General features: G+C 42.7%; 1 protein-coding gene across 13 annotated transcripts in view; it reads right to left on the bottom strand.

Annotated features, from left to right (window-relative positions):
* Nucleotides 1-17,273, bottom strand: part of CCP110 (centriolar coiled-coil protein 110) — a 27,666-nt gene extending 10,393 nt beyond the window's left edge. For 4 of the 13 annotated variants that reach the window (XM_083474195.1, XM_083474203.1, XM_083474194.1 and 1 more), the window contains exons 1-10: nucleotides 16,319-16,566; nucleotides 11,686-11,843; nucleotides 11,142-11,270; nucleotides 7,760-9,380; nucleotides 6,507-6,634; nucleotides 4,975-5,158; nucleotides 4,592-4,719; nucleotides 3,444-3,560; nucleotides 2,526-2,627; nucleotides 380-496 (exon numbers count right to left, since the gene is read on the bottom strand). In XM_083474195.1, the coding sequence (XP_083330321.1) occupies nucleotides 380-496; nucleotides 2,526-2,627; nucleotides 3,444-3,560; nucleotides 4,592-4,719; nucleotides 4,975-5,158; nucleotides 6,507-6,634; nucleotides 7,760-9,380; nucleotides 11,142-11,270; nucleotides 11,686-11,826 (2,667 nt within the window). In that variant the 5' untranslated portion in view covers nucleotides 11,827-11,843; nucleotides 16,319-16,566. Of the gene's footprint in view, nucleotides 1-379; nucleotides 497-2,525; nucleotides 2,628-3,443; nucleotides 3,561-4,591; nucleotides 4,720-4,974; nucleotides 5,159-6,506; nucleotides 6,635-7,759; nucleotides 9,381-11,141; nucleotides 11,271-11,685; nucleotides 11,844-13,008; nucleotides 15,418-16,318; nucleotides 16,567-17,181 lie in introns of those variants that run through there. The other 9 variants (XM_083474196.1, XM_083474200.1, XM_083474204.1 and 6 more) reach the window with 7 other exon arrangements.
* Between the last annotated feature and the right edge of the window lie 425 nt (nucleotides 17,274-17,698).

A 17,698-nucleotide genomic window follows, 5' to 3' on the forward strand; every position in this document is an offset into this window, starting at 1 on the left:
TTTTTAGACTGTAATTTTTTAAAGACTGTATTTATTATTTATTATCATTATTATTATTTAGACTGTAAGCATAAATAAAGGCTGTCTTGTTTTGGTTACATGTAAGCCTTTTTGGCTGAACAGCAGGGTAAAAATAATAATAAAAAAATATTGGTTGAATAGTGTGTTATCAGATGTGTTGTTATTTGATGATTTGCCTGAGCTCCCTGGAAGAAGGGGGAAATAAAAAAGTATTTCTCATGCACACAACTGTTGACCAACAGTTTTCACCTGAAAGCAACCAGCAATATGAGCAATTCAGGGTCACAAGAGGGGAAAAAATGTATCAGTGCAAAAACTAGTTAAACATATTCTTAAATTAAGCAGTGCTGCAACACACCAGTTGCCGGAGCATTTTTTCTTTGCGAACCTCTCGATCATGACTCAGGATACTCATTCTCTCAGACACTTCCATTTTGAAGAAGATATCATGAATGTCATACAAAGCTGCTCGCAACTGTGGGAGAGAAGAAACCCCTATGAAATGCAATGGCAATGAAAGCCAGTGTGGTGTAACAGAGTTATACTGTGAGCTGGGAGACCAGGCTTTGAATTCCCACCCAGCCATGACACTCGCTGGATAATCCTGGGCTAGTCACTGTCTCTCAACCTACCTCACAGGGTTGTTGTGAAAATAAAATGGGGAGGGGACAACCATGTACACCACATCTGAGCTTGGGGGTATATAAAATGTAATAAATAACTAAATAATAAAATAAAAGGCAAGTAAATATTTTAAGGTGTGCCATTTAGTTATTTCTGTGAACAACTGGATCCCACACAGACTGGATCTCAAATGACTCAGGGTGAAGAAACTAAGACAGAGCTGACAGTAGTCCAACAGAAATCAAGTCACTCCATGGACCACCCAAGGTCAAGCATTGATACTAAGCTGAGCATAAGATGGAGAGATAATCTTGTGCCTCTCTTGAGAAGCCATTCAGGGCTAGAATATATAGAAGGGATGAGAAAATTTGCCCAAAGGAAGAATTCTCTGAAGTGTCAAAATATCTGTATCACTACAACAGAGGTTTAATTTAGACATCTTCTCAAATCATGGTTGAAAGATGCTCAACTACGGTTTGGCATTATGTCAGAATTCACAAACCATTGTTTGCAATAAGTCAATAAAGCAAATTTAGTGAAACATGGCTTGAAGCGGTTTTTGCAAACCATGGTTTGCACTAGTCATGGTTTGTAGAGACATCTGAACCAACAAACCACATTTGTGATCCAACACCTCTGGGGGCCACAGGAATGCCAAGCAGCTCCAAACCATGGATTGGCTCTTGCACGTTTGGAAGCTCAAACCACTGTTGGCGTTCTAAACTGTGTCTTGGCATGATGCATATGGAAGGGGGGAAAGGGAGAGGAGGCATTAATGCAGGAAACAGAAGATAAACCTTCAAAATGCACAAAATTGATTCATTAGGCCCAACAGGTTTCAGGTAATTACACAGTAAACACTTTGTAAAAGAGAATTTTGAGAACAGTGTTTTCTTTTATAATGCCTTAATGAAGGGTCTAATCAAAATTGAAACACATTAGGCCCAATAAACCTCTTTTCTTTTATTGCACCAAGAGGCTTCAGCTCCTCCTGCCCCATGACATATGTTGACCCAATGTAGAAGTCAACATTCAAATTCAATGTCTGACAGAGAAAAAGTAGTTACATGGAGTTTGTGTCCCCTCTGCCTGCCTGAAAGGACACTTGATTCCTATGGGTATCTGTCCTGGGACTGCAGAATCAAAGGGAGAGGACAATCTGGTATCAGCCAAAGGAATAAAAGCCACCAGTAGATAATGAAGTAAGAACACCAGCAAGGACAGGTGAGCAGGGCCAAACTGCTTATAGCTCACCAGCAAGTTCTGGCCTTGAAGACCTGATCTCTGTTAGGATATTTCCGTTCCACCTTAAAAGGGAGCAGGATGTTTGTGTCACAGCCTGCGTATTTCCTGTTCACAGGATGTTTATGTTTGCTATTGCTTTCGTTCTCTCTCTTCTCTCTGTCGAAGACACTGATGCAGACAGTCATGTCTTTCTTTGTTCTGATCAACGCTGAATAAAAGCTTGTAAATAATGCTCTCCTGAGTGCGACTTCTGGCTGTGCATTATCTGCTGATAAGAGTGTGCATGAGCCCTGGAATGTGGCAAGATATTTTCAGGAAACTCGTGTTGCTAATCGCTCATACTGCGTGACTACGGGAGATTGATGGATCGTCCGGCAGCCGGCTTGGGGGCCATGATGGACTTTATCTCCCTGGCAGTATCCCAACAATCTCCCCCCACCCAGTTTCCTTGTGTCTCATCGCTTTTTTCCTTGTAAACCTGATGGGCAGGGCCTGTCTTCTCATTCTTCAAGAAAAGGATGTGATCTGCCTTGGAAGACAATAACTATCTGAAAAGCAGGCCAAACATACAGTAAAATAATATAAATTTCACTAGCATAAACTCATAAAGGTGTGCATTTCAGACTATACATCACCTGAGCGGCCACTCTCTCCTGCAGGTTAGCATCTTGAGCTGAAACACTTCCTCTCTTTAACGGAGCTTCTGACTGGAAGTTTCTAATGAATTCCATTGTGTCCTAAGAAAAACCCACACATGTCTGGCTCAGTAATGGGGGGGGGGATTCATTTCCTATTGAATTAAAAAGCAAATCACCAGCAGATTGGAGGGAAGAGGTTACAGGGCTACGAGATGTAGGAGAAGATCTATTGCATCAGCTGAAATTACTCCACCCCAGGCTTAATGCACAGATGGAGGACCTTATGGCTCTCCAGATATCGTTGGCAGTGCAACTACTCTCATTTTTTATCACTGGTCACGCTGGCCAAGGCTGTTCAAGAACATCTGAGAGGTCACAGGTTCCTGGTTTACTGAAATTGTTCTTTTCAAGGCCTCCTGATCATGTGCACACAGCTCTATATTCTGCAGCTTTTCTTTTTTTTTAACCTATACTAAATACATGGTCATACTATCGAAATCTGCCGGTAACCCTCCAGCAGTGCAAGTGCACTTCACAAAGTAAAACTACAATTTGTTTTAAAAGCTGCCTTGATGCCCAGAGACTCTCGTTCTGGTGTTGTGTGATGGAGGGGGCAGTGGTCGAAGAACCTGCAGCCTTCCAGAAGTGGGGATTAAGACTCACAGAAGACTGCTAGGTAGTCTGTGTTGTTGGTTGAGAACTGGAGGAGGAGCTGGGGGAGGAGAAAAGACAGGAGGGCTTGGCATGCGAGGTGGGGGATATAAAGAACAGCTGGGCAAAACAGAAGAGGGAAGAAGCAGCGGCTCCAGTTTCAGAAAGGAATCTCTAATTTGTAAAATGGCTGTTGCAGATAAAAAGAAAACCACATGCACAGTGTTGATTACACATAAGGGCGGACTGCAGATGGCTCCTTACTTTCACAGTTTGCCTAAGCTGCTTCAGCTTCTCTGTTTGCAAGAGCCTGCGAGTTAGAAATCCTTTTGCCAGAGCAGAGATCTTGTTCAATTTTCTTTTCATCTCAGGGCTGTATACCTTAAAGAGAAAGAGTAAGATGGTACCATGTAATCAGGAGTTGATATGCTCTCCCCTGCCACACACACACATTTATGAATGGCAAGGAAGAAGAGAAGGTATTCTCCCTCTTGCGTAGCATCTAGGTTGACCCAGGGGTCATCCAACAAGGCTGAATGTTGGATGATTAAGGACAATAAGTACTTCTTCACAGAGTGCATTGTTAAAACTATGAAATTGGCTACAAGATGTAGTGAAGGCCACCAACTTGATTGGTATTAGATTAAATCCATGGAGGGCAAGGCGATCAATGGCTGCCGGAAGTGAAAGCTCTGTTTTGTCTCCAGTACTGGAGGTGCCTCCAAATACCAGTTGCTTGGGAATGTGACTAGGGAGAGAGAATTTGTGCTTGTCCTGCTTGCAGCTTCTAGTAAGTATCTGACTGGCCACTGTGAACAGAACGTTGGACTAGACTGGCCTTCGTTCTGAGCCAGCATGACTCTTAGGTTCATTTTACATTTATCCGTTTTTGTAATTTGCACATTTATGAACTGCTTCACAATCGAAAGTGACTGAAGCCATGTACAATAACGTAAAATTTCAAGTGAACTCAGTGAACTAAAAGCAATGAAACTATTTCTACAATTGTACACTTACTATTCCATAAAATGGCATTGCTTTTAACAAAATTAGCAGAGTGGAGTTCATATACTGTCCAGACTTATCACATTCTGTTGCTCTCTTTGCCAAATCTGGAGTCAAAAGGCTGGACTGAACTAACCTTTATTCAGGGTAGAGGTACTGAAAATAATAGATCTAAATCAGTCATGACCATTAGCTTCAATGAGTCTACTCTGAGTAGGACTAACACTGGATACAACCCATGGAGTCTGTATTTACATTTAATAGAAATGGCATATTGAAAGGGGTGGAGGCAGAGGAAGCAATTAACACTGAATTTATAAAGTACATAGAATATTAGCAAAATTCAAATAAAAGAGCTTTTTCATCAAAGCTTTACTATGTACTCCTGTAAATAATGAGTTCCCCACCTGAGACCATCTCATTTTACTCCTGTTAATGGACCTGGTTGTTAAAACAGATTTTCCACTTGCTGGTGGTTCCCAAAGGTAGAATGGAGATTCAGCGGTCGAACCAGGCATAGTGGTATTGGCAAAACCTGCATTTAAAAAGTTTAAAAAATCATGATTAAGTAAATGAATATCCAGAAAAAATGCCCATGTTTTTCATACTCATTTTTGGGGTGGGGGGGAAGCAGGGGAGAGAAGGAAAGAATTACTTTTTGCTCCTAAAATCTCCATGTAGCCAGCACATAAAATTCCATTAAAAATTAAGGCTGATCTAAAGAGCAAGTTCTTCATGGATTATTTAAAATCAGGTTGCATATGAAAATCAATACGCTTTCCATTTTTACCAGCACTCTCTGAGCTTGTGCTGTGGATGGTTTCCACTCGAGTCAGCACAGATTCCAACAAGCGAGTGTCACTGATCCTTCTCCACTCCAAATCCTTCCCACTGCCAATAGCAATTTGGGGAATGTCCGTTTCAGCAATTGCATTGTTCTCCCCTTTAAGTCTCCATTCCTGTTCTTCTATCTCCTGAAGGATGGAAAAAAATGGATTGGATTACAACAAAAAAAAAATGGAAATGCCTCTATTAAAACCTTCACAAACAATACCCCAAATGGCTGCCAATCAGTTGGTCTGTCCACATGCAACGGTGACCCTACACTTGTGGAACCTCCTCCTCTGCAAACTCTACTTGGCTGCCTTCCTGGCAGCCTTTATGTAAACCCTAAAGTGTGTCTAAAAAAAATCAACTACCAGGGGACGCATGTGAAAGTGAGCACAGATGAAGTACAAAAGCAGGCACAGCCAGAAATGCAAATCTTCAAGGCTGCCATCCAAAAGACTTTTCCATCGACTATTCTATACTATTTGCAGCTTTAAAATATATCGTTCATTGTTATCAGGATCAGTGAGTGGGATTAAAAATGGACAGGGGACCCTGTAGATCCCAGAGTTAATTCCCCCCACAAAATGGGCAAATTTGGAAGGAGCCTACAAATAGCTTTTTGGCATCACAATAAGGGACCCATGGTATGATCAGGCAGAAAAAAGGAATGGCTACTAGTTGTGTTCAAACTACAGGGTCCGTTTACCTCTGAATAGCAATTAATGGGTATTCAGAGCAGAGACTATGCTGTTGTACTCAGGTCCTGCATCTTCAATCTTAAGTGCTTCCTCACTTCACTACCACCAAAATTTTAAGGATTCTAATAGGACCTGTTAGGGTGCACAAGAACTTGTCAAGTGCTCTATTTATTTTCATACCTAAACACACACACACACACCTTCTCAGATAAGCACAGTGCAGCTTACATACAGTATTCAGAGTGTCTTTCATCCTGGAATCTTAACTTCAGCAACACAAGCAGACAATATCCCAGCCCATGTGAGCTTCTGCAGGTCCTGCAGACCGAACCCAACTCATCCCTTCCTTGTTCCTGAAGTCTCTCCATTTGCTAACGCAAATGTGTTTGGCGGCAGACACACACTGAGCGTAGCAACTGTCTGCCTCCTGCCCATGGAATGATTCCCAACAGCTTTTATTGCCTTTTGGACACAACTCTGAAAGCATACATTAATTATGCCACAGCCTCCTGGGAAACCCTTTCCATCTCAGTATTAAAATAGCCCAACGACATGACCTGGTGCTTATTTTGCAGTACTTTAACAATGGAGAGTGTTGCTCTACCTGGAGGCTAATGCGCATGCTTAACTTTTGTTCAGAACCAAGATGAAGATGAGTTCCCCCCCCCCCAAACTGCTCTCAGTTTAGATTTGTGGCTACTCTGGACGCAGTACCAAGAGACAGAAACACCATCAGCTTGTACAGACCAGAGTCAAAGGTCTCCACTTTAGATATTTTATCTTGGCTGCTCACCTTCTGCAGCCTTTCTTGTTCTCTTTCTTGCTCAGCTATCAATAATGAGAGTTGCTGAGCATGCTGTTCTTCAAGTCTCTTCCTCAGTTCTTCAAAGGCCAGCATTTTCTGTTTTAGAGCTTCCTCTCCTAAAAAGGGAAAACATACAGAGAGCGACTGTTAAGATTGATTGAAAAGGAAACCTGGCTTCTTGCATCACACAAAAGTGTCTTCGAAACCCTTTTTAGAACAAATTCGGACCATCCCCTCATGTGAGTTTGCCTTTTTGTACGGATCCGAGGCCTTCGTATGCTTCTATATTGAGAAATTTTATACATTAATAATGAGAAATGTTATACGTTAACAACCTACACCAGGTTGTTTGTTCCCATCCTTTTATGGATGCTGTTTGTTTCTGCCAATATATTGTGATTAAGAGTCATACAGCAATCAGCATTTCCCCCACATTTCTACCCTTTTATGGGCCTAAGCCCCTTAGTACTCCTAAAATAATCAACATGGGACCCAATTCTTATTTATAGATTTTTAAATCATTGGAAAAACTGAGGTTTCAACATTTATGGCATAGCAAGAGAAAGCCCCCTTGCAATTGTTGAAGTGACTGTTAACTGGTTTCTCCTAAGGCTTTTCATTAAAAAAATAGTAATCCTGTAGGTATTAGAGATGGTCTGATTAAAGCCAGCTTTGGCTGCTCCGATTAGCTTTCAGAAAAATCCTCCCTGAAGTGTTTGTTGCTACTCAAAAGCTGCAATCCAAAAACTACTGACTTTGAAGTCAAGCCCAACTGAAACCTATGGGACTTGCTGTCACCTAACAGCTTTGGATCAAGGTGAAAAGCTTGCAAGCCTACAGACAGGCCAGGCATCAACACACTCACACAACTGCTAGAGTTCTAGAAGGGTCCCCCTAGTGCCAACACTCTCTCTAGGCACCCTGCCACACCAAGCAGCTATGAGCTGCCATTTTAAGTTTATTGCAATGTCCTGGAGTGCCTGACATAGCATCCCTCCAGGGCCTTGTGTAAGAATTAAAATGGCAGCTTCTCAAATGTTTGATGCTACCACCAGGGAAACTTGCAGCTTGGGGGTGGGGCTGCCGACATTGGATGGGGTCCACCAGATAGCACTTTGCTGTGGGCCCTCTAACCCTGGGACTGCTCCTAACCTACAAACCCAAGTGGGCCGATAAAAAGTACCCTCTGGACAAATCTTAGTCAAACCAACCGAGGCTTGCTACAGAGGGCATTCTCTCACCAATGGCACTCCTTTCTGATGTTTCGCTCTTGGCACCAGACACAGATCCCTCAGGACACCTTTGATCATGCAGCCGTCGCTCTCGTGCGCTGCTCTCTGCTGTCGCAACGAAAGGCATGTTTTCCTTCTGCATGCTCTCTGCGTCCAGCTCAAGCCTACGTTTCACCTTTTCAATCCCGCTCTCTGAAGTCTGCTCATTTCCGGGAGAAAGATTTGGGGTATCCATCTGATGCCTATGCTGCGTTTGCATCAGTAAGGGAGATGGCTTTTCGACATCGTAAGATTTATTGAGTTCTGTGGGCACGCCACATTTGGCTTTCTCCAACAAGCCGGTTTGCTTGTTTACGTTGACATTTGTTGTGTTTTGCGCTGTAATGGGACAACTGACCACATGAACTTCCTGTGGACTTGGATGTGAAAGGCAAGTACCCGATGCCCTTGTTCCATCTAATACAGACTCTCCTTCTACTGTGGCACCGATCGAGAACCTTTTGTTCTCTCGTTGAGCAACAGAAACCTGGCACACTTGATTTCGTTTGCCAACCACCAATTCATCGCAGATGTCCGAAGAGCTCCTGTGAAAAGTGTGCATTTTGCCGGGGCAAGCAAGAGTAAAATCTGGAGTCAGTTTTGGCATAGGATCGGAAGCAATTTGCCGGTCACCAGCGTCTTGCGTGATCAAGTCCACAGCTCTTCCCTTTTCTTTAGGGCTTAATTCATAAGCGTTTATTGGGTTGCTAATGACAATGTGCCCCATTGAAGAAGGCCTTGGGCGTCTTCTGTGCATTTTGGGGCTCACACTTGGCTCTGGACTGGGTAGTTTTGAGTAAGAACCTGTGAAGCTTCTGAGAATGCAACTGTCACGTTCAAAGAAAAAGGTGGTTTTGATGTCTTCATCTGAATCCGAATCCAAAACAGGAGGCGTGCCAGATCTCATTGGTATATCCACTTTGGAAAAACTGGGCGATGCTACCACACCCATACTACTTTTGGGGACTGAGGTACTTTGCAAAGAAGTATTGGATTTAGTCATATTTGATGGGACCATACAACTTCTGCCCATCAACTTGCCCCTCTCTTTCGCTGAGTCGCTCATTTTCACAGCATCATTTTCTTTGTCTGAATGGCTTTCACCACCACTTCTTTTTGAACTATTTCGCATGCTACGCCTGGTCTGTTCTCTCTGTATGTACTCTTTGGATTTTTTCAGGAGGTTCTGCAGACTCATGACGTAAGGATCTGGGCCTTCTGCATCAGGGGACACCGTCTCAATGCCTCCTTTCTTTACAGTATCGCTTGAAGACGAGAGGTTTATTGGATTGGAAAATAAACCTTCAGGGGAAGATGGGTTTTCAGAGGGGCTAGAGCAAATGTCCTTTGGTTTATGAGGGATAAACTCCTCAGTTACTCCAGGAGAGTTCCCATTTGCTGCAACATGTAAGTCTGCTGGCTCAACCTCTGGTGCCGTTTCAGGTTCTGCAGGCTCACTAAGAACAACAGGACTTGGCAAAATGCTGTCTGACTGCATAACAAAGCCATTCAACACTTTGGATTCTAAATCCAAAGGAACATTCTCTGTATCAGGCTGATCCAAATCACTTTTAATGGACGATTGCTTCATCTGTAAGGAGGGAAAAGAATGATGTAGGCTGTTCAGATGTTAAAAGTTATATGAATACAAGTTACTAGAACAGGTACAAAAAATGTATGGAGCAGGCAGACAGGCCAGGATCCAAAACACATACACCCAATTCCACACACTCAAAGGGGTTTTAATGTTTTTGGAACAGTTTAACCCATTCCACTCCAAAGAACAAAGCACATCAAACGGATTGTAGAACGAAAGAGAATGTCAGAAGCAAGTTTTTAAGACATTTGCGCCTGCTGGTAAAAGGAAAAGAATCTCACTGATTACGTAGAAGACTTCTAAGCACATCTGTAACAGCTCAGTGAATCTCAACAGTCAGATCAGCTGGCTTGCTCACTTAGCAAATAAAGGAATAAACAAAGGAATAAATGTATTTGCATATCTAGATACAGGTGCTAGGTGTACGCATCTAGCTTTTATCCGCTAATTTTAGAGAGCCAATATGGTGTCATGGTTAGGGTTACCTAGTCCTGGACTAGGTAGCAATTATGCCTTTGAATACCGGTTGCTGGGAATCACAAATGAGGAGAGTACTGTCATACACAGATCCTGCTTGTGGGATTCCCATGAGCATCTGGTTGGTAAATGTGGTAACAGGTAGCTGGACTGGATTGGCCTTTGACCTGATCCAGCAGGATTTATGTTTTCAAGTTGCCTCTTTTGTGTTAAACCAGTCAACTTGTGTTAAACCTGTGTTAAACCAGTCAACTTAGCCTGCTTCACACTTCGCAGTAAGGCAGATGTAAGCTCACTGTGAACATGCCAGCTCATGGAAGGAGTTCAGACCTTTTCAGGTCAGCATGGAATGTTGACTAAGCCAAAGCTTGCTTAGAGTCATGCCCCAAACCAGGGTTGTGGTCAAGGTATCTCCTCCTTAAACACAACTGGTTTCTATAGGACAAGTATTAGTTTTAGACTGCGGTTAAGGAAGAAGAGACCTTAACCACAATCCTGGGTTTGGATGATGCCAAGTCAACCTTGGCTTAGCTGCCATGCTGCACTAAGCTAAAAAGCTGAGGAGTACATTTGGCTTTGAATGACAGGCCAACATGAGCATTGTGGTGAAACCTTAATGAAACCAATTAGTTGGCTGGAAGCTGAGGAATGAAGTTTAAAAGGCTTGTATTAACTGCGGGGTGTTTAGAAGAAGGCTAACTGATTAGTATTTTATCCTCAACACATGCTCCTACCACATCTTTCAACTCCCAAGCTAGGTAATGGTTGCCATGCACCCAATAATAAACATAGCAAGAAAATGAATAGCTCATGTTTGGTCCCTATTATTACTTAACTGAACAAGTTGAACACAGGCTCCATTTAGCAAGTGAGCTAATTCAAGGGCTATAGAGTTTAGCTACAAGCCGAAACATTCTTTTATTGTGCCTGTCAAGGACTGTGAAGATCTCATTCACAGCATCCAGCTAGTATAGCATTAGTTGCACAGCCTCTCTTGCATACAAGCCACAATAACCAGTCTTCAATATTTATAGTGTACTAACAGCACAACCTGATCATGTTTAGTTGGAAGTTAACTGCATTTTCTAACCACTACACTGATAAGCCACTTTATTTACCGTAACTTTATTTACTATAGTTACTATTACCGGGGCTATTCAATATAAAAGGAACCATGGCGATTACAGTGGTGTGGAACAGCAAACAAAATCTATCTGCTTCCAAATCAACTCAGACAACTGCTGTAACTACCTTTTCAGAAAGGCTTCTCAATCTCACCTGCACATTTTCCAGAATCTCCTGAACACGATTCAGCAAGGCTCTTTTCCTGGAATTCTGGCGCCAGAGTTCTAAATCCAGCGCTTTCTGTCTGTCTTGCTGTAGCTCCTTTTTTTTCTCAAGAGTAAGCTGCAAAATGAAGTCAGGGAAAGAGGGGGAGGAGATAAACATGTACGCATTTAGAGAAGTAGCCCCACCCCTGACATAACCAAGCAGAGCAGCGCTGACCTACTGCATATTAAAGCAAATGAAGCAATACACATTACCATCTAAAGAGGTTCTCCCTCTGTTTCCCTCCACCCTCACCAGTAAGATCATTAGGCTCAGTACAAAATCACCTAACTGCACCACTAGTTATGTCCGCTTGCAGTGAAGTATTTCTAGCGTAAACATCCTTAATTTCAATATACAAAACAAAATGTTTGCTCCCAAAACAATTTAGGCAGAACAGTAACCTGCCTATTACCAACATGGTTAAGGCTTACTTGTTTCCTTTTTAATATGCATCATTACAAAGAGTTTGGAGGTGCAAAAGGCATCTTACCAGTGGAGAAAGCACAGGAATGCCACTGAACTGAATAAGTGAAATATATTTGTGCTGAACGGATGGAGAGGCTTCTCTCTGCAGTGGGTCGCCTTGGATCTTTGCGAGCTGCTTCTTGCAGAACTCCTCATAATCCTCCATTTTAGAAGCCAACTGGGCTGCAAAGAGAAATACTGTCATTCAAAATACTAATAGTAATAATAGTAATAATAGTAATAATCAAAAGTCAGGATGCATGCATAGATAAGTTTCAGAAAAGCAACCCAATTCCACAATACAGTTGCTCTGTAATATCCTGGGAGGCAGGTCACTGGATAGGAAACCATGCCTTCCAACATTGCTACCACTCTATTCGACAACACTCCAATGGGATTAGGAAAGGAATTTTAAGTACCAAGCCAACCACTTATGGATTCTACCTTGTGCATGGCTTCATAAAGTCACTTTGTCTGCTCTACATGCATATATGCAGGTAATGTGAATGACTAATAATAATAATAATAATAATTTTTTATTTATATCCCACCCTCCCCAGCTGAAGCTGGACTCAGAACGGCTAACAGGAATAAAAATAACACAGCATTCTAAAATCAATTCATTTTAAAATCAATTCAAAATCAAATTAATGGCAACCATTGGGCTAGAGTTCTGTGAGGATTACCAAAGGAGGGGATCAGACTGTGCCTTGGCCAAAGGCCTGGTGGAAGAGCTCTGACTAACTTTGTTCAATCCATACAGGAACTAGCTTCCCCTCTAACAAAACTCTTCCTATCCCATACATGGAGTATACAGGTGACTCTCAACTTGCAATAGAGTCGTGTGTAGTCAAAACACACTGGGTTCAAATGGTGGGTGGGATTGCCAAGGTCTTTTTTCCCCAGACACCCGCCCACTTTCTGCCCCCTCTTTGGGTTTTTTTTGCCAAGTGTGTATAGCTGAATGTGAAATGTGTGTAAAGTTGCACACAGGCATCCGGCCACTACAATTTTTCTATCTCCCTTTCTCCAGATTGTGCCTAGGACCCCACATGTCGCCAATTTTCTTCTGCTAAATAAGTATTTTGTGATGCCTAAATCCATGTTTCTTGGATTTCCAAATGTGTCCTCATCCAAAAAAAAAATTAGATCACCCTAAGATAATCAGTATGCAGGAAGCATTATGCAATACGCTACACAATGTAGCTGGATTTTTCTAGTTGTGAAAATTAAGTGAAACGTGTCTTTTAAAGTATTTTCAGTTGAGAAAGCAAGGTTGTCACCCATCCGTGTAACACACTTGAAAGGTATCATACTGGAGGGAGACTACAGATCAGCGGCAGAGTACTTCTTGCATGCAGAATGGCCCACTGTTCAATGTCCATCATCTCCGGTTAAAGAACGACCAGATCAGGAGAAGGGAAAGACCTCTGTTGGAGACCCACCACTGGAGTAAACCGTAACGCATAGATGCACAAACTGTGTGACCTGGTGCAAGTCAGCTTTCTCTATCAGCCTTCTTTGCCCCCTTAACCAGCACGACTCTGCAGTGAGAGTCTCTACCAAGTCACTAGAGGATGAGAAAATTCTGATGACAGCCAACAATCTAGAACTGCAGCTGCTCCTACAGAGTGCCAAGGAACCGGAATGCTGTGAAATAATGGGTGCCTGTTATTGTACGCCACGGGCTCGAGTTCTTGAATAGGAGGCCATCTCTTAGAAAGGGCAGGCAACATCCTAAGTAGAAGATTTCTGGGAGTGAGCAGGAAGAGAATTCCTATGTTACTTCAAGCAGCACACTGGTTCAATTATATCATATTTTTTTAAAAAACTTGGTAAGTGCACTGCAATGTGCCCCATGTTCGCTGTCACCAATCTGAGCCAAGTCATTCTGATTTCCATTTTACAGAGAGAAAACTAGGGTGAACAAACAGCGAGACCGCGACTTTCCTAAGAACACCCAACGGTAGCAGCTTCACATATTCTAATTTCCACATTAATTCTGTCACATGCGATGGTCACATCTGCACATACGTCACTCTAACCATAGGTTATATGAGCAGGATTCGTCATGATGGCATTTCAATGCAAGTGTTCACACCAGGATAGCTCAGGCAATTGATGGGTCTCAACAGTCCCTTCAAAAAGGACCAGTTTAAACTATGTCACCTCCTTGCAGTGTTTTTTTTAAGTCATCAATTGTATTGCTTTTAAGCAACTGGGCAGTTAAACATTCAATTATTACAGCATCTCAACAACAGTGAACCCTTGAAACAAACCATTTACTGAAGATAATCATTTCTCCTAATTAACACAGAACTGATTTATTATGATTACTTATATTCTGCCTCTGGGTCTGTGGTTTACATAAATAATCAAAATACACTGAAATCAGGAAAAAAACTATATCAAAACATAAAACTCATTAGGATCCTTCCCACTGAGCAAGCTGGTTCTATTCTTTACTGTAAATAAAACACTCTTGATAAAAAATATCAAGAGACGTATGGGATCTTTCCATCTTTCCAACTGCACTTCACAAGATACATTCCAAAGGTATAGCTCTAATTAAGAAGCCATGAATGAGTCTGCAAATAATTAACTGGTCTAACAGGAGTGGGGAACCTTCCAAGGGCCACATGGCAATAGTGGGCAGGGCCAGAGGCAAAAGTGGGCGGAGTAATTAATTGAAATTTTACCTTTGGTAAGTTTCTACACATACTCACACACCTCTCCCTCTCTCTTCTACCCACCCTCTGGCATAATCAGAGTTCAAGGACCCATTCCAGTCAGAGCAGGGCCAGTGAGCAGTGTAGCCTGTGGAGACTCCAAGAGGTGTGGAGAACTGCATTCAACACCCAGGGCTTGATGTTTCTGACTCTGCTCAAGTAGTTTTGGTACTAGCCCCACGCCCAACTCCTGTTCACCATGAGGTACCAAATTGTCAAGGAAAAAACAAACCCCCACACCACAAGGGCAGGCGTGGCCATAATATTATTTAGCAACAATATAAAGTGATCTCAAACTCTTTGCAGAACAACTGAAATCAATGGACTTAAAGAACTTAAGCCCATTTCAATAGGTATGAATAGCACTGGATATCACCTGAAGTCCTTGCCCAAAAGCAGGATCCTGCTACTCAAAGAGCATCACTCTATCTTCTACAGTCTTTCCAATCAAGGCTTTAAACAAGTGTAATACCTCAGAGAACTGACTCTGAGCATGTGCTGAGTACCATTATTTTCCCACTGAATAATAGGAGTCCATCCCTCACAATTAGAATTAAAACAGCTTCCCTCAAACCTAGCTCTCTCACACCTTTATTAATATATTCTAACTTCTGAGGCCCCTCCCAAATCAGCACCATCGCTGCTCCACAGCTGAAAGCACAGGGATCCTTGTACGCATGCAAAGATCTGTGGACGGGGCACCAAGCCAACAATAGTGTTAGAAAGAGGAAAACAATGGCATTAGAAAGAGGGAAACAGGACAAGATGTCTTCAATTCTTCCTTTAAAAAACCACGTACGTAAACGAAGCAAACAGTTTGGGATGAGAGGGGACATGTGCAGTATGTACAAATCTAAAATGAATCAGTGGGGGAATCCTGTATGCAGGTACTCAACCTACCCTACATCTTGGTCTCTGAAGACTTCCCCCTGTTTCATGGAACTTTTCAGCCTGCTTCCACATATTATGTACTTACACACACAAGCCACACCATCCAAACTCAGTCCAAGACCCACTGAATTATGGAAATGTTGATAACATTTACACCCCACATTTTCCATAAGAACTATAAAGCAGCTTACAGTAGAAACAGGAAGAAACCTTTCCCCCCAAAACACCAAAGTTAAAAACAGCAATAATAGAAAAATTACACAGAACTGTAATATTGATAAACAGCAGCAAAACTCAGAAATGAAAGCTCCCAGCAGTTCTTAATGCAAATTCTGCCCCAGTTGTCCTGTCAAGTAAATAAAGGGACCACCAGCTACAACCTCCTTCTCAGGTTGCTAACTCTTGAATAGGTCCCTGCCTTTAAGAGCAGAGAACTGGCCTGCTTCAGCCATGAGCAGGTGTGGCACATACCTATTGTGTGTATATCAGTTACAATTGCATTGTATATTGCAGAGTTATTATTTTTACTTTACATTCTATCTGTCTGGGTTGCTTTTGAAATGCTGCTTTGATTATTGTATATTATTCTTAATAATAATCATCTATAAAGCCACCCACCAATAAACACTCCCATGCAAGAAACTACTGAAACACACAACATAAAATGTTTTTAAACGAGCATCCAACAAAAAATGCCCTTGCATAGATGCACCGACAAACTAGTTCACAGCACAAAAAACCCATCAAATAAAAAAAGGCCTAATATATACAATTTCTGGGTTTAATCCTTAAATAGGCCATGCTTTCGCAGAGGGCAATAAGCATTTAAAATACCAAAACATTATTATCCTTATGCATTTCAAAGAGAATGACCATTACCTGAAGCACTGTTTAAAACGAAGATTACCAGATTTTTGTCAGTGGCAACTTTATATATGCATTTCTTTCTTTTTTTATATAAAAATAATGAAACCTACAGAATATAAGCATAAAGGCATAAAACACGTTTAACAAAGAGAACATGGGGCGTTCCTTCACCTGCTGCTTTCTGCAGAACAAGACGCCGCTCAAAGGCGTACAGGCCGAGGCAGCTCGCTCGGCTCCTCTTCCCGGTCAGTTGGCAACCCTCCTGCTTTTGTGAGCGTCTCTCGGCCTCTTCCCCTTCAAGGCTGCCGCCGTCCCCGCTTCTCAGGGAGCGCAAGATGCGCGCCGCCTCCGCGCGCCTCCTCCAGCCAGGTGGCTCCTCCGCCGCCGCCCACAGCCGAGCGGGACGCGCTCCTCGCCCGCCACGGCCCGGCCCCTGGCAACGCCAAGCCTGCCCTCCGCCCCGACACGAGCCCGCCTTCCAGCTTCCGGCTTCGCGGGACAAGAAACCGCGGCAACCAGCCGCCAACGGCCGTCTCTAAGATACCGCGCTGGGAGGAGAAGAAGGGAAACTACAACGCCCACAAAGCAAGGAGGGGCCCGCAAGGGCTCAGAACGCGGAAGCTTGCGCTTGGCATGCTGGGAGTTGTAGTTTTTAGGCGCTCGCCGAGGCGTTTCGGTTTTAATTAGAAAAAGAGCCAAGGGAAATAAGCGGTATCCATGTTAATGGTGTTTTAATTCCCACAGGCTTGCTGCAATTTCTATGATTCCGAAAGGATTGCTGTTTGGACCCCTTATTTGCCTCTGCTTTGCTATTTCTATCTGTTTTCTGTGATGATTTTGTTTTATGTTTGATTTTGCGTGATAATAATAATACGTAAAAGTTAGAAAAACGGATTTGGGTTTATATCGTAACTTTAGGTTGTGAACTGCCCTGAGACCCACTTATTTATTTATTTATTTATTTAATCAATTAAACAACAACAGCAATAGTAGTGCTATTGCTACTACTGGAGCAATAGTAGTAATAGACTTACGTTCACCATTGTGTGCTGCAAGTTGTAGCCACGAGCCCAGCTCAGAAATTTAGGTGTGTTCCAAAGGAAGAAATTCCTTCCCTGATTTCACTATTACGCCTTGCTGACTCGTCCACATGTGATGTGGCAGTTTCACAGGGCGTCAAGTCCCTCTTTGCCCCTTCCCAGAGGTAGATGCTGAGAACCGCTGCCTGCATCCCGCATCAGCCTCAGCCAGCATGGCCAGTGATCGGGGTGAATGCCAGGTGTAGCATCCCTGTGATACAGTGCAATTACAGTATACAGCATCTGTCTACACGAGAAATAAGAAATACACGAAGTCCATCAGGACTTCCTCCTAGATATAGAATTTCAGCATTAGTAATTCTTAGTTGATCAGTTTGTATTTTCTTTGTTGAGGGTGACTGCTTCGTAGGACAATGGGGGTCAGAGCCAAAAGCCAGTGGGGCTACCCGCTTTCCCTTTGGAGGATGTGGGCTCCTGACAACGCCTTCAATACATTGCTTCTCCCAAGACT

This window comes from Podarcis liolepis (genome assembly GCF_965112155.1).
Source record: "Podarcis liolepis genome assembly, chromosome: 14".
Taxonomy (NCBI): Eukaryota; Metazoa; Chordata; class Lepidosauria; order Squamata; family Lacertidae; genus Podarcis; species Podarcis liolepis.